General features: G+C 41.5%; 1 protein-coding gene across 17 annotated transcripts in view; it reads right to left on the bottom strand.

Moving 5' to 3' along the window:
* myo9aa (myosin IXAa) overlaps positions 1-13,275 on the bottom strand; it is a 98,011-nt gene that overhangs the window by 39,474 nt on the left and 45,262 nt on the right. For 14 of the 17 annotated variants that reach the window (XM_031848450.1, XM_031848438.1, XM_031848440.1 and 11 more), the window contains exons 3-8: positions 7,930-8,024; positions 7,777-7,839; positions 5,996-6,095; positions 3,768-3,821; positions 1,116-1,213; positions 889-1,015 (exon numbers count right to left, since the gene is read on the bottom strand). In XM_031848450.1, coding sequence (XP_031704310.1) covers positions 889-1,015; positions 1,116-1,213; positions 3,768-3,821; positions 5,996-6,095; positions 7,777-7,839; positions 7,930-8,024 — 537 coding nt within the window. The remainder of the gene's footprint in view (positions 1-888; positions 1,016-1,115; positions 1,214-3,767; positions 3,822-5,995; positions 6,096-7,776; positions 7,840-7,929; positions 8,025-13,275) is intronic. The other 3 variants (XM_031848446.1, XM_031848454.1, XM_031848449.1) reach the window with 1 other exon arrangement.

Raw genomic sequence — 13,275 nt, forward strand, 5'->3', positions numbered from 1 at the left:
TTAGCAACAGTGTGTGCTTTGACCACAGAATCCTGGATCATCGTGGAGTTTTGATATCCGACACTTTTTATTCAGGTTGCCTTTTTATCTTTGACAGTGTTTAAGTAATCGTGTGCAGGTTGACAGCTTGAAGAAGTGCTTTTACAAATCTACAGCAGCAACAAAAAAAATGTCTCTTCATAAGTTAACACAAGTAAAGGTGAATCATGGCAGTTCTGCACAGGCTTGTAATAAGGAAGGTGAATACGACTATAATCTACTAAATTGGCAAATGATGTAAAACATGTTAAACCACATTTCTAGGAGGATATCAAACTGTCACTTGTGTTGTTAACATTAAGGCCTCGTGTGTATTTTTATTTATTAAGTACTTCAGGCTCCAACTCAAGTTTAAGTCAAACTTTATCTTGAGAGTAACATGATGACACAAAGATGACACATTACGTGACTTTATGGATTTTAATGGTAGACTGTGAGACGAAGCTCAGTCACTTTGAAAGGACAGTCTTGTATGTGTGCGAGCGCCACAGAGGTAACAGTGGTCTGTTAAAGGTCACATTAAAATGACAGATAGATTCCCAGGGTACAAGTAAATGCTCGTGGGAAAGTCTTGTCGCACTTCATGTCCCTGAACTTGATTAATCAACAAATAGAATAATATTTATGGATAACTAAAAAAGCATTTTACTCTATTCAGTCTTTTACATCAGGCACCCATATTTAAACCAGAGTGACTTCTCGTCTTAATTTATGTCATATTCTGTTTGACAATACAAACAGAAAAGAAACAGTCAGAGCAGGAATATCATGTATCATTTGACACCACCTATTTTTTTGTATTTATATAAACACACATTTAGAGTATATGAAGCATTATTTTCGCCGTACCTCCAGCAGTTCGGAGACGACAGGCAGCATCTCGGGGTTACAGATGTCGATCGAGTCGTCCCTGTAGGTCTTCTTCTTGTAGCGGATGTTGCCCAGGTGAAGGATGGCCGACAGCAGGCAGAAGATCCTAAACAACAGTTCAGGAAACGTTCAACTTATGAACAAATCCTTACAGATGAGGTGGATCACTTATTGCGGTCTTGTGTGTGTGTGTGTGTGTTACTCACTTTTTGCGCGTGGAAGGAAGAAAGCCCACCATCTCCATGGCCAGCTGAAGCCTCTCGAAGTCATGCTTCAGGTCTTCTCCTTCGACTGTGAAGCAGTCCTGCAGAAAAGAAAAAAGAAGCAGCAACCAGGTGTCATCAGGTTCACAGGAGCTGTTACGACACGGCCGCCTGAAAGCCAAAAGAGCTAATGAAGGACTTTACTAAAGACTGTTGACATACACAGTGCCCAAACACTGTGTCCAACAAAAGGTGCCTAAAATAGTTTTTTAGTTTACTTGGCAGCCGACAAATAAAAAGCAGCAGAGTGGCCTGAAGCAGACGGAATGAATGACTCATGCTAAAATAAGCTATTATGAAGAAGCTCGGGGGTCAAACCCTCCAGTCTGGTGTTGCAGAGCGCGTGCACGTTCTGCTCATGTCGTGGAAAATCCCTTTAAACCAATCCACAGAATATTGGCGAGCTGGTAAAAAAGGAGCTGAGAAGAGGAGCGGTTTACGGGTGTTCCTGTGTTTGAGTGATGGACGACGGGCCGAACGAGCAGAGAGGAGACACAGCGGGAGTTTGTTCCTCTCAGGAAGGCGCTTACATGCACAAGTTCTTACAAGGCACATGTAATACATGTGAAGTGCAGATCTCATTGACAAGATGTGAATAATACAGTGACTACAATTAAAATACTTTGTATGAAATACTGCAGCTGGAATATTATTTAACAAGCAAACGCACATGAGCAGGAGTAAACTCGTGGATAAATCTGGATCTGGATTAGTTGTTTATGACAAGAGGAAGAGCTGCAGACCAGGACCACATGCTTTGATGTAACTACGTCGTTCAATGCATATACACCCAGCGTAATGCGAGCTCTGCTCTTTGCTTTGTGGGCCCATTCCACTACGGCTGCCATAATTATCACATACCGAGGCCTCAGAAAGACAAACACTCTAAACACGGGACTCACACTTACACCGACGTGCCTCCGGCTTGCCGCCCTCGCTCTCTGCTTTCATGGCAGAAACTTACACTCACCTGTTAGTGACTCTGGTGTTACGATTGTAGAGCAGGAAAATCTACATCTATGTAAAAAGGTGTTTGTTGACCCCAGATGATGTAAATGTTTTATAAATTAAACAAAACATTACAAAATCACCATATTCATTCAAATTCATCAATATATATCCTTTGTCGACATATATTAATATAATTACTTTCCTTGATGTTTTGGTAAAAAAAAGGTGAAATTCATAAAGTTAACTGGAATATATGTTAATTCCTTCTTATATTGTTCCTCATATGGACCGTGACTGCAGGGCATATCCCACTGCTCACAGCATATTTATAGTAATTTATATTCAGAAATTCTGAACTTAAATAAACTACTATCATGTATATTCACAAATACAATTACCTTACTGAGATAGAAGGAGTGGAAAATTAATGGATTAATCAAATGTATCTCAAGAATAAAAGAGCACAGTTACATGAGTTAATAAACAGAAACATTAACGACCACCACAAAAACAACACAAATCACAAAAGACTTTTCTGATCATTGACATCATTCAATCAAAGTATTTCTGCTGCAGGGTGTGATTTGAATCTGATCCATTGATTGAGAGGTGAAGGTGTGTCTTTGGGCAAATGACCTGAGGCAACATAGAGGAATGAGCGTGTAAATACACTGCAGCTCAGCCACTAACTGGTGAACAATGGCACCAGGCTGTGACTAAACCTCAGCGCATTACTCAAACACTTACACAGACCTTATGGCTGCAAACAAATGATGTTCTATTCAGGGAACTTATAGTAGAGGTACTGTACTTTGAGACCTTATGAACCAAGTCAAGTCTCAAGTCTTTAGAGAGCAAGTCCAAGTCTTAAGAGGGTTAGTCCAAGTCCTAAGAGCAAGTCCAAGTCAAGTTTCAGCTCCATAAGGGGTTTGTCAATTATTTTAGAGGGCAAATCCAAATTAAGTCTCAGGTCTTTAGAGGGTTAGTGTAAGTCTTTGGATGGTGCAAGTCCGAGTTAAGTCTCAAGTCTTAATAGGGAAAGTTCAAGTCTTTAGAGGACAAGACCATTGCTTTAGAAGGTCAGTCCAAGTCTTTGGAAGGCAAGTCCAAGTCAAGTCTCCAGTCCTTGGAAGGAGAGTCTGAGTCTAGTCTCAGGTCTTTAGAGAGTCACAACTTTAATTTTGCCCCGGTGTAAATTCTTAGTTTGATTTTTATATTCTTGATAAATGTCAAAGACTTGAAATACTTTGAACTCTATGTTACCCACATTTGTTTGTGTAACATAGTTAGGACTTCATTGTCAGCATGGAGGATTTCACTATCACTACTAGAAAACACTGCACAGTCAATGATCAGGTTACAGCAACAAAGGCATCTACAGTGGCCAGGATATGACTAGACATACCAACATAAGTCACGGAGGAAAAGCAAAAACAAACAATGCGGAAATAAACACCGAACCAAACCAGCAAATATCCACAAAGCAACAAAATGAGCAGGAGGGGGAGGACGGGGGTGTGCAACTTGTGCAGGGAAAGTGTGGCAGCTGCAAGTGCTCGGGTGACAAAAAAAAAACAAAACTACTTGTTGAGGTTTCTCCAACACGTACAGACACACGGACGTCACACACACACAGATACTGACCCCTTCACTCTCACAGTAACTGTCCCAGTGCAGTTGGTTGGTTGACTTTGTCATCTGGAAATGTTAAGGCAGAGTTTACAGGAGGGCGAGGTGATGGTTAGACAGAAGCATTCAAATTAAGTCACATACTGCACAATTAAACACAGATGTATATGCAACTAACAGCAATGGAAGGGACGTGCTGTTAAGATGCAAGCAACGGCTGAGCTTCACAGCTCTATTCATTAAAATACAGACAAATATCAAGTAAACAGTCCGACGTAAGTCAAAGCACAAGGACACTGAAGAAGAGAGATGTATGCACACAAATCATGTTCACAGAGACTAAACAAGCACATGTCATGATTGAACACATCGAGTCATTAAAGCAGGATGAGGAGGAGGAATGAAAGCGGCAGATTTGTAACACGCATGGACATTAAGGATTCAGAATGAATGATTGGCTTTGCTTTACTTTAAATCACAGCTGACTGTATTTTTGAGCAATAGTGTTTATGATTGATTTCCTACCTTCAAGGGTAAACTTGCACATTAAACTTACATGCGATATGAAATCTACCACAGTGTACAACCTCCATTTTAGGTTAAAGTAACTATTGCATTGCATGATGTTCCAGTTTGTAAGCAGGAACTGTTTTGAAATTCTTTTCCAGGTCTGTTCGGAAAGCCAGCACCATCTGGGATTTCAGAATCTGCCGTTGAAAGCGACATTAATTACCAGATAATCTTGAATGCCTTTCTGGCACGTCTTTTTAGCGTCCTATCTATTCAATGAAAAGCATTTTAGCAGCCTGCCAGGGTGTCCTTAAATGCACCATCTTCAAGAGTTTTTCTTACAGACGTTAATGTAACTTTGGAAAAGAAAAATAAAGAAATTCTTCGCTGCAATTGATTGATTTCATATTTTAAGCATCTAAAGAAAGTCTCTGCACAATAATTTTCATTTACAATTTAAATTAATCAGATCTAATTGTTGCCACAAAATGAGGAAATCAATCTAAAAACCTACGGCTTGCTTTGGACATTGGCCAGTTAAATGTACATTTGTGGTTAATTGGCCGATTAACAGATGCAAACCCACGTGCTGTGATCTTATGAAGGAAAATACAGAAATAGTTACAATTAAGGGCCAAGGTGTGAAAAATGAATAACTGGGGGGGAAACAGCCATAACTTTACTTAGACTGTAAACAAGTTGTGTTGATTGTGTGCACAGGAGATGTTGTGAAATCCATGCAAGAGGTCCAACCTGTACAAGAGTTTGGTTTTCTTTATGTAAACTCAGAATACACAGAATGGGAAAGAGGAAGAGAGACACAAGAGACGGGTAGAATAAGAACAGAGTGCAAGAATGGGTGAGTGCTTTTATGTATGCATGTGTGTTTGTGTGTTTGCATGTGGCCGGGAGGAATGGAAGGAATTCCCTGCTCTCTTCTGCGTAGGCGTAAAGGATTTAGGAGGGGAGCAGGTCCCTGGCTGTCACGGTGTGACTGTCAAAGCTCGGAGGGAACAGGCGCAACAAGTTTTACACAACATCCACATTCCATACATGCAATGTGTGTGTGTGTGTTTGTTTGCTTATCATGGCTTTGTTTTATGGTTATGTGAAACCTGTTTTCGCTGTGTGTAACACAAGCAACGAAGACAAGGGACGGATACTGTTTGTTTCTTTTGTCTTCGTTTGTGTTTGTCGGTGATGGTGTACGGATGACGATGTGTGAGTGCATGTGTCAAAATGTAAATGGAGACCAAAGTGTGTGCAAAACAAACACACATGTGAGTTACAGTTACACCCACAAAACACAAATGAATACACAATCTACTGAACTCAAACACACAGACAGGTTTGAAATAAAACGCGTCTCCAGAGATTAGTCAGCTACATGCGTTGTTCATATGTATGTGTGACAGAGAGAGAGGGACTATGTAGCCTGTGTTGAAAGCAACCAACAGAGGAATGTGTTTCCTTTGTGTCCTGATTTCTCTCTTTTATCCTGTTTGCAGAGACACAGAGGTAAACGTGCTGGGGTCTAACGACTGTTCGATGACACTAATACAGACACACACAACTCTGACCATGTATTAACACTATGACAAAAGCATAAGACAAAGCAAAACTCATAAAGACACAAAAAACTCAAATTCACAGCAAGTATAAAACAAAACCAGGACAGATTAGTTGTTAATCTCATTTTTTTAAATAAAGTTTATTGTGTTGTGAGGACCCACCTGACTGAGGTAATGGTATTCTTCAGGCTTCATGAGGTGGAAGGCCTCCCTCTCTTCTTCACTTGCTCCTGCCAGCAGGTAGTAAAACACGTGGTAGTTTCTAAAAACAAAAAGAAAACCATTTCCACTTACGGTTAGTTCCTGTAAAATTAAACTGATTACAAATATAATCTTCACTGTTCACTAATCAAAATGTGTGTTTTCGCCTGAGAACATCATGTTAATATGGGGACAAAAAATATTTTCTTCATGAAATGGTTAATTAGCTCATGTTTTCCAAAAGTAGAAACACTAACACTATAAGTTCAAATATACACATAACACAAAACCAAAGTGCAATTGGAGAACAACTTTGGTATTGTTAGATTCTTACAACTACGAATGATGTTGTTACCTAATGATAAAATAAATGGGGTTATTCTCTGTACAATGCTCATTTTAGCACGCCTTCAGATTCACATTTTAGTTTCCTAACGTCAGCATGTGAATAAGCCACCATGCTAACTACCAAAATGTTAGTTAACAGGACATTAATCCGGACTGCCAAGTGTTTCATTTAGTTTGGAGTGAGATTCTGTATAGTTGAAGTTGGTGCATTTTATGAGTTGAGCCCTCTGTGACATTACCCACCGCAGGGGTCGGGGGTCATCACTCCTCAATCCTCGGGAATTTTGTTTCAAAAGTTCAGCAGCCAAATTCACAGTTTTAAATCACTTATAAATGACAAGCCAAGTCAATAATCATGGTCAATGATAAATTGGTGGATGATCATTCTGAGGTCAGTTAAAAAAATGATGCCCTGAATTTGCCCTGGATTATTGAAATGACACATGCCGTTATAGCTGCATGGATAACAATGAACTTGTAAAGGTGAATTAATGTCAGAAGGGCAATGTAAGCATGTTAGCATGCAATGCTCGTATCAACTTCAACTAGAAAGAGAACACCGACAATGGAAATAGTGTCTTTTATTTTAGGGGTAACCTCTAATTAACCGATATGTTTGTGGCACTCAGTAAAACTTCAATGTGTTGCACCGTTATTGAATGCACTTCAACCACGAAGCTAACGCGGCTTAAACAAAAACAAAAACCTGGAAAAAGAATCATGAAAGCTCAGTTTGTTTATGTGTAGGACTGCGACTGTGTGCGTTTGTGTGCACATAGCTGCAGCGTAAAGGTTAAAGGGCAAAAGTGTGCAGCAGCTGTGCGACCAGGGTCCACTTGGAGTACACACACACACACACACACACACACACACACAAACAAGCTATTATGGTCCTGGAGTCAGCAATCCATCTCAATAAGAGGTGGCTAACGCCGGGGGCCCACTGTGAGCCCCCCATGGTGAGGTTAACCCTCACCAAACTGTCTAGCCGGTCCAACACATTAGTGTCAGCTCCACTTACAGCTCAACTCACTTCATGAATCACACTTCGGTAAACTCAAACAACAGGCTTTCTGATTTACATGCACTCTAACCTTTATTTTGTTGCCAAAATTCAAACTGCATTTATGTCATACTTGCTGCTAGCATTACTTTCTTTCAGCAAAGTGCAATTCAAATGTCTCGTGAGATTGAAAATTCAGGTTTGTGCAAAAAATTCCCAAACTAGTTTTGACATACTAAACATTAAACATAACTCATATTGACTTTAGTATTAATATATTGCATTGCTCAGAAGTGAAGTTGCCTCGACTGTAAGCGTCACTCCCTGCTTAACAAACCACACGTACTTCAGTTTTTGATTTTTATGATTATGCTCGGCTTGAAGTGCTCACCGCTCATTGTGCTCCTGATACACCAGCCTCGACTTCTCCAGCAGGTATTTCTCCACATATGCTCTAAAAAACAGGTCACACAATAAAATTGTTAACTTCAAAACATTATTTTTTGTTTCGGAAAATGAAAAGCATTGGTCTCTGGTTCCTTACCCTCTCACAGTTCCGCTCTCCTGGTAGTTCACCTGAATGAACTTGCCAAAGCGACTCGAGTTGTTATTGTGGGCTGTCTTTGCGTTCCCAAATGCCTGAAGGGGAAAGAGATAAAAACGTGATGAGACAAATACAAATAAATAGGAATAGGCCACATATTCCATATCATACACGCATAACAGAGGTTGGAGGTCAAGTTCCGAGTCGGCTTTAGGTGGGGATAGTTTGTTTGTGGGTCAAGCACACAGACTTTGGCCTCGTGCCAAACATTGTCTTGAAACACGGTCAGCCTGGACCACGCGGAGCGAGCTTTTCCTCTTGCACAGTTTCAAACAGCATCAGTTCGAGACAGATGATTAATAACATGGTTTTAGGATCAATTCAAGTCAGACAGACAAATTGCCAGAGTGGGGATGAAGGAGCTGGGGCCTGATGGAAAAAAAAAAGCTCCTCAGTGAGTAATGGGATCCATGTGGCCGAGTGGAACATGTGTAGTGGTTGTGCTTTAATAAGACGCTCCAGTATTTCCCCTCATAGCTCTGTTTATGTTGTATGGCTGCCTGGAGGGGAAGTCGTTTTTCGCCCTATATAAACCCTGCAGTTATTTGTAGCTCCGCCACAAGTAAACAAATTCCTCAGTGAATCACTTAGAGCTGCCCCGAGCCCTGCATCTGAGGAATGGGAAAACACCCCTCTCTGATCCCACCCTTCACCGACGCCGCTAACTAGCATACAAGCACGCTAGGACAAGGCCAATGGCAAGCTAATAGGCTACGTTGTAGGTCTTCGGGCTAATCCGAATGCACAAATTTGCAGCTGAGATTGAGTTCAACCATCGCCGAATTTCACTTGAATTTCAAAAACTTCATGTTTTGTTTCTGAGAGGGCCATGATTAGCAAGTACATTACTGCAATGGAACACAGAAGAAACAGCGAGAATGCATTTCTCTTATTCAGCTGCAAACGGCAGGCCATAGCATCACACGTGAAAGCAAAATTTACAAAATAACTTTGGCCGTGTAGCTAGCCACACAAGTCATATAAAACCACACTTAACAGCTTGTGGGTCGCAGTAGTTAACAGAGCAATATGGAGAGATAAAAAGAGAGGAGTGCGTTTGGATACAAGTGGCATTCATTTCCAAAACAATGCGGCTGAAGTCTAATTCACTCAAGGGAAACGTTGCAGATTTTTGACCGGCTCTGTGTTACTGCGGTAGAACATGCAGCTGAACGACCTCCGGATGAGAGTTTTACTGGCGGTCGACCAAGCGGAGAGCTGGGGCTCTGGCTGCATGAGTGGAGGCCAGGCGCCGTTCATCTGCATGTACTAGCCACGCTGCATTGACAATGAGCCGGTTGAAAACCTGCAAAGTTTCCCTTCCATCTCTCCCTCCTCCTCTTTGGCCTCTTTGGCCTCTCTCTACTACAGGCAGAGCCTGACTCAAACAACAGCAATGAACTCGGCTTTCATTTATGACTCACTGAGCTGAACAAATCATTAAAATGGGCCGACGCTGTGGAAAGACCGATTCCACACTGCCGTCTGGACAAGGAAAGAGCACCAAAGGTCAAACTGCAGAACAGTGACGGTATCATTTCACATCCAGAAATGTGGGTTTAAAATGCGATGCCTGATGCAGTCGATATTTCCAGAGGAGCTGGTGGTCTGTTCACCGCTCCATCAGTCTATGAACTGGCTGACCTGTCTGGTTCAGGAACTACAGGTCAGACGAGGACAGACTGTCAGGGTCCCTAAGAACTTCCTGATTGGACAGCCAATAAAAAGCAGCCACTCACAACACTAACCGCTCGCAGTCGTGTTGAGGAACTCGGGTCAGACGAGTCAGATATTAGACCTTCAGTGTTTGCTTGACATTTAACGCTTTGTGTTGGGACAGCAGGAAGCAGGATGTGGAAAAACTAAATTACTGATTTATGTTGAGACACTGTGTATTCGTCCACCTGGTCTGTGTAAAAAAGACCGACAGATAGACACATTTACAGCAGACAGTTCGCATTCTTTCTAAACTTTGGCAAGCTCCATATCAACGGCAATGAAAATCAACAGAAAGATATGTCAAAACTGAAACTCTGGAGGGGATGGAGTTTCTTACCTACACGCAAGAAAACATGAATGCACATGCAAAATAAACTGCCGTCATTAGGTCAGTGAACTAGTTAGTCACTGCCACGATCAATAAGATAATTCCATCATTTCAAATTCTAAGAATATGAGGCTTCCTTTAGAAAAAAAAAATAAGATTTTACTCCACCTACACAAACAACCCACAACAATGCAAATGTGCTCTTGCACCGTCTCCTACGGCAGTTGTCAAAAGTTATTCTGGTAAATCTAAGTCACTAACTCGAGCTCAAGTAAACAGTGCAGGTTGAGGTGAAGTGATTTCTAACATACAACAGCAGATTATTTTCCCCCCTCGAATGATGACAAAGACTGAAAGCGACACCAGAACTAAAAGGGTTCGTACAGACAGTGATTCTCACCACTTCAGTCACTCCAGCAGGTCAACAACATTATTCTTGGCTTCAGACCACAGACCAATGACAGACTTGAGATGGTGCCAGTGTGTTCTGAGTGTAATGTGTCCACAGGCTCGGTCAGAGTCGTTGGGAGGAAGCACGGACCGAGAGGATGCCACAAGGCCGATGTGATGTTTTCATAAGTCTGTCGATCCTCGTTTCTACAACTGGTCAGCTGTGTTGAATACTGTGGTCACTGTGAGAAAAACCTTTTAATTAAATCAAGTCTTTCAGTTGCAGCTTTCAAACTCAATCAACTTTCTTCAGTCGGGGTAGTGACTAATCCCAATCAAGATCCAGCTCTTTCGTTACAATTTTAAATCCGTTCAGAGCGGTTGTTCGCTGGTTATTTATTTATTTATTCTACCAAGTCATAATTTCTATTTCTGAACGATTGCTTTGGAAGAAGGCGTATAAAATTGTGCTCTTACATATTTTGTGACGACACAGAAGAAGAAAGATATTTCATTAGGACTTGATCCTTTGAAGAGGTCTCATATGATGTACAAGGTCAACGGGAAAATATTAATACATACGTCTCTTTTCTAGGAAATCAATTAAGACTTCCAGCGCCGCCTCACACAGAGGCAATCAGTTCTATTCTATTATTGCTTCGGTCTGTAGCGAGGTAATTAGGTCTCCATCTGCCGTTGTGTGCTCTGACTCATGCAGTGTAAAGACATGTGGCTTTTAATCACATGAGGATGACTTCATTAGCAGCTTCTTGAGGAGAACAGAGGAGAGTGGAAACGGGGAAACAGACTGTTGTCAAGTGTGCAGGGAGTTTTTCAAAACGGACGGAGGGGTCACGCCAGGCGCTCAGAGACAAAGTGCGGACGAAAAGCTGCTTGATTAAACTCACAAAGGGATTATCTTTCAGTAAGTCATCAACTGCTCGGGGGGTTACAAATTAATTTCCACGCTGGGTTGTGTTTAGAGGTCGTGTGACAGCGCGGCCCTAAACGATACACAGACAAAAGCTTTGTCTGAATTTCAAAGACACTTAAGTGAAATGAGCCATGGGCTGAAAACAGCATTCTTCAGACTGCAAATTGATTTAGGAAATTGTCACCAAATTGTTCGCATTCCTTCCCTGACAGTAGCTACGAAGCAACCGTGTGGTTCAATGGTTACTCAAGAGCCATTGCTCATTTGACCTCCGTAGATTCATATCCTTTCCTGAGCTCGTTACCAGAATGACTCATCCACCACAGTATGTGGTCAGGATGTCAACAATAAGAGAGAAAGGGCCAGCGACTCGGCCCAACATGTATCACCGTTATGTCACGGCGTGTGTGGGCAGATAAACGCTAGACGCTAATTCCTGACCGTGCCCCTTGTAATGTCACATCTGAGGTCATGCTGACCAGAGTGGACTGTGGTCACTGTGGCTGTTGAATCATAGGGCGATCTGCAGTCATGGGGAGAGTGTAGAAGCCCGTGGGATGTGGGCTCTGGCTGCTTCTGTCAAAACAGTGTTTGAGGTGGGACGTTTAACCGTTGGTGTGAAATATTTAAGAGGCTTTTCTCTTCCGTGCAATAGGAGGATTGAACATATGTGAGCTTTTGTTTGAGATTCTTGTAATTCAGCCATTTAAAAAGAAAAAATACCAATGTTTGGGTGCAAGCAGGCGGCAACCTTCGGTTCTAGGTTCTCGGTTCAAGCGAGGCCGATGTGGAAGAGCCGTAAACTTGCATTATTTCCAATGGCCAACAGGGGGCGACTCTTCTTGGTTGCAAAATAAGTTTAGAATGTATGGAACTCTTTGAGAAAATGACTTCTCACTTGATTTATTACCTCACTAAACATCGTAAACATCAGTTTATTGTCTCAATCGCTAGTTTCAAGTCTTCTACAATACAGCATGATCTGAGTAAATTATGGTCCAATTTAGAGTAAAAAAGCATAAAAAGCAGGGTATTTTTAGGGCAGGCTAACCTTGGGATTGACAGGTAGCTACCATGGCGTCTCTACTACGGTGCAACTCCTAAGCAGTCCACATATGGTCACTTCCGTTCACTGGTTGCATTGCCAAAATTCAAGATGGCAACGGCCAAAAAGCCGTACTCCAGGCTACAAAACCGTAGTCCATAAATCAATGGGTCATGTCACAACGACTACAAAGACCAAGCTTTTTGTAACACTGCACTGAATCCTATATCGTCAGAAAAGCTGTCTTTCATAATTCTCCGTAAGATCATCATCACTCTGCCTCAAACACCCCTGGGATCAGATCTGATGGTCCAGTGAAACTAGCCGTACAGACGTCAAGCTTGACAGGTTGAGCAACTCTGGCAAGATGCGTCACGCTCGAATGAACTGCGATAATCCTCAGGGCTTTCAGGTTTACCGTTGTGTCCAAGAGAATTTTAGCTTCAAGTGTTTTTTTTAATAAAACCATAGTCACATCTGTTTATGCTGCATATTTCTGCGTGCACACTGATGTAAGAACATGCAGTTTACATCAAAGATGACATTTCACACACTACAGCCCGAAGGAAAAATAAATAAATAGGCTTCTTCTGGGAAAGGCATGACATCATCTAATGAAAGAACTTAAACCAATCCAAGTAAACCAGACGCTTTTCTAACCAATACCATGCTGCATCCACTGGATCTTTTTCTCATGTTTAATAACGTATGGAAGTTGCTGTACCAAATCACTGTATTATAATAATAATGTCACAGCGAGATATAACTTTGTGTAACAAAGTGAACGTTTTAAGACCTTTTTCTTGAATTAAATTGAGTTATTTGATATGATAAAATCTCAAGAAAATATGTCATAATACTACGTAAAAT

The sequence above is a fragment of the Anarrhichthys ocellatus genome, unplaced genomic scaffold, assembly GCF_004355925.1.
Source record: "Anarrhichthys ocellatus isolate YVR2014 unplaced genomic scaffold, GSC_Weel_1.0 scaffold8, whole genome shotgun sequence".
NCBI classification, from domain to species: domain Eukaryota; kingdom Metazoa; phylum Chordata; class Actinopteri; order Perciformes; family Anarhichadidae; genus Anarrhichthys; species Anarrhichthys ocellatus.